Raw genomic sequence first — 2,914 nt, 5'->3', positions numbered from 1 at the left:
CTACCTCCCTCCCCCTCCCCTCCCCCCCCCCCTCCGTCTCTCCTTCTCTTCTCTCTCCCTACTTGGCTGTCGGAACCCCGCGCGCACTCAGTGTCTTCCTCATTACGGTCATCTTTACACAGGTTATTTCCAACCCGGCCACCGCGACACTGGTTTTCCCGATTGCCTACGAGATGGCCAAGGAGTCCGGCGTGTCCACCGAGATTGTGGCCTTCACCTTGATGGTGGCTACCTCCACCACCTTCATCGTGCCCATCTCCTACCAGACCAACGTCATGATCACCACCCCGGGCGGATACACCTTCGGTGACTTTGCGCGCCTTGGTGTGCCTCTCACCTTCTTCTCCATGGTTCTGTGCATTCCTCTGATCTGGCTCATCTACTGAGGACGGGCATCCTCCTGTCGCCTCCAGTTGCGTGTCTTGCTGTCCTCCCCCCCCCCCCCCTCCTCTCCCCCTCCCGTCTTGTCCCTTTGACGCCGATTAGAGTGGTCCGGTTGTCATCCTTCCCTCGCATTTCCTCCTCTCCTGAGAGGGACGCAGCTTGTCCTTTTTTTTTCCTCCCCTCCCCCTGCCGAGGGACCACCCGAGCATATATGAATACACCATGTAGCAGACCCGGGTCCCAGGCGGGATCTTGTCTCTGCCTCTTCCCAAAAAACAAACGCTGTATGAATTGTGTCTTTTTTTTTCCCCCTGTCCAGCGACATGCATGAGGCGCTTCACGCGTGGACTCAATTCTCGCACGAGCTCAAACAAGAGTCTATGGTAGCTGCCAGACGGGCATTCTCAACGGCCGCTGTGCGGCGCTCCTTGTCTGAAAGCTGCCGGTTCAGGGCCGCCTCCGAAGAGTGCGCTCCTGGAGCAATACTCACCGAGACCTGGGTAGGAGGGAAGACGGAAAGATGATGGGGGAGGGGGGGGGGGAGGGGGCGGGGGACAAGTGAGTCACTGGACATGGAATTGATGAAGAGCAGAAGAGCAGGTGGCCGGGAGGGGGCCACGCTCGAGGACACGCACATTGTACTGCGAGGGCAAGGCTCGGTCGAGGCGGGCCCGCACACATAGACCGATCAGGGCTGCCAGCGAGCAGTGCGGGATGGTGGGCGTCAGGTGGATGGTCACATCGATTCCTGGCGACTCGACCGGCGACAGAAGCGACAGTCCATGTGCACCACCCTGGGCCAGCAGGTCCCCGGGGCGGATGTCGATGGCTGCCCCCTCGCAGGGAGGAAGAAGGGCCCCGCTCCAGGGACTGTCGATGGCGCCATCGGCACCAGCAGCCCCATCGGAGCTGCTACCATCTTGGCCAGTCGGCGAGGCAGCCGGGGCCCGGTCGCCAACCCAGATGTCCCCACGCTGAACGACACGCAGCTGCCCCAGAGACAGAGGGTGCTCCGGGTCCGAGATCCCCTGGATGAGACCTGACGGTGGTGCACACGCCTTGGTCAGAACCCACCAAGAGGAAGGGAAGAGGCGAACAATGGGAGGGAGGAGGGGAGGGGGGGCAGGCGCACCGTAGATTTCATCGGGGTCAATCGGCTCGACATCCGGGAAGTCGGTGCTCGGTGACATCTCTTCAACCACTCCCCCGGGGCCATCGAAGCCCTCGCCAAACAGCAAGTCCGGCGCATGAGAAAATAGAACCGGCGTAAAATGATCCTGGCAGGCGGCCTCCAGCAGGCCGCTGTGGCTGGATGAGGACCCGATGGTGGCCGAGGTGGATTTCAGTGCAGCAGCCGTAAGCTGCCGAACAGCATGCGACCGACGCCCTGCGGCCAATACCTCCTGCGAGGAGGGGGCTGCCTGGCCGGAGCAGGCCGTCAAGAGGTAAGGGGTCAAGTCACCCGGGACCCAGGTGTGGCCGACCTCCTCTTCCTCGTAAACGAGGGGATTGGCATTGTCCGGGGCCATATGTACGGCCAGAGAGAGGGAGAGAGAGGGAGAGAGAGAAAGAGGGAGGAGGAGAAAGGAGAGCAATCGGCTGGTGAGCGGGAGAAGTGTGTGTGTGTGAGAGAGAGAGAGAGAGAGAGTGGGAGAGAGAGGAGGAGGGGGGACACAAGTCGAAGACGGAGGGGGGGGTGTCTTTCTAAAGCCCTCTGGGACCCGCGCGGGCCCGGCAGAAAGAGAGCCGAAAAGGAGCCTGCGAACCTGGGTGACCGATCGGCGGCGCCATCTCTCAGCCCCCCCCACCCGTCGGGGCCTGTCCCTCACCAGCCGCTGATACGCAGGCACCCTGCCAGGAAGGATGGGCCGGAGAGATGCGGGGGCAAACAACGACCAGGACCATGCCTTCCGGGGTGGCCCAGGGGTGAAGTAGGGCAGGCGAGGCGCACCACCGACGCCGGGCCCAACCCACCACAGTGGCCGCCGAGGCTGCTGGGCAGCCGGGCTCATGCACGATCTGCCTGACTCCATACTGACGACCCGGTGGCACGAGATCACTAAAAGATCTATGTGGCGTGATCTTTGACTGCCACCGATCATACCCCCACAGGGCATGCGGACAAAAACACCCGACAGAATGACCGCGTCCTGGGGAGGGGCTGGCAAGGGAAGGAGGAGGCAGGGGCCCAGGGAGGCAGGGCAAAAGGCGGGGGAAGCAGAATGAGCACAACAGAGTGAGGTGTGTCTTTGTATTTCGATACAGCATGTAACATGGTGGGCGGACCGGATGGGGGCGGGAGCGGGTAAACACAAATATGCCATGCTGAGGGGCATCTGCCGCCCTGGCAGGAGAAAAGAAACAGCCAACAGCCGACCAGAGAAGCAGGGCGAGAATGGGACAGAAGCAGGGAGGAGAGAGGGGAAAAACGTGTGCTCCGGTCTTTCCCATGGCCCCCGCGCGTTCGTTTGCACAAGGGCCCCCCCCCCCCCCCCCCCCCCCCATATCTCGCCGGCCCTGGTCCTGCACA

The 2,914-nt window shown here is 62.4% G+C and overlaps 2 protein-coding genes across 2 annotated transcripts in view; one reads left to right on the top strand and one right to left on the bottom strand.

Annotated features, from left to right (window-relative positions):
- Positions 1 to 472, top strand: part of H696_03031 (hypothetical protein) — a 3,522-nt gene extending 3,050 nt beyond the window's left edge. Inside the window, exon 6 of the mRNA XM_009496917.1 lies at positions 92 to 472. Within this exon, the coding sequence (XP_009495192.1) occupies positions 92 to 386 (295 nt within the window). The 3' untranslated portion in view covers positions 387 to 472. The remainder of the gene's footprint in view (positions 1 to 91) is intronic.
- H696_03030 (hypothetical protein) lies at positions 461 to 1,961 on the bottom strand. The gene is made up of 3 exons (XM_009496916.1): positions 1,517 to 1,961; positions 1,020 to 1,423; positions 461 to 880 (listed from the first exon to the last, which is right to left on the bottom strand). The coding sequence occupies exons 1-3, from the start codon at positions 1,911 to 1,913 to the stop codon at positions 734 to 736; spliced, it is 948 nt and encodes a 315-aa protein (XP_009495191.1). The 5' UTR covers positions 1,914 to 1,961; the 3' UTR covers positions 461 to 733.
- Positions 1,962 to 2,914: the final 953 nt, after the last annotated feature.

Source organism: Fonticula alba, assembly GCF_000388065.1.
Source record: "Fonticula alba strain ATCC 38817 unplaced genomic scaffold supercont2.4, whole genome shotgun sequence".
NCBI classification, from domain to species: Eukaryota; order Rotosphaerida; family Fonticulaceae; genus Fonticula; species Fonticula alba.
The sequence above is the reverse complement of the archived record's forward strand: the minus strand, read 5'-3'. Positions and strand labels throughout refer to the sequence as shown.

What these genes read in the sequence shown, in the direction of transcription:
- H696_03030 (XM_009496916.1), bottom strand. Translation starts at nt 1,913, where the DNA reads ATGGCCCCGGACAATGCCAATCCCCTCGTTTACGAGGAAGAGGAGGTC. An exon ending in TGACCCCGATGAAATCTACG is followed by an intron (nt 1,424 to 1,516) that starts GTGCGCCTGCCC and finishes CACCACCGTCAG; the next exon opens with GTCTCATCCAGGGGATCTCG. An exon ending in CCTTGCCCTCGCAGTACAAT is followed by an intron (nt 881 to 1,019) that starts GTGCGTGTCCTC and finishes CCTCCTACCCAG; the next exon opens with GTCTCGGTGAGTATTGCTCC.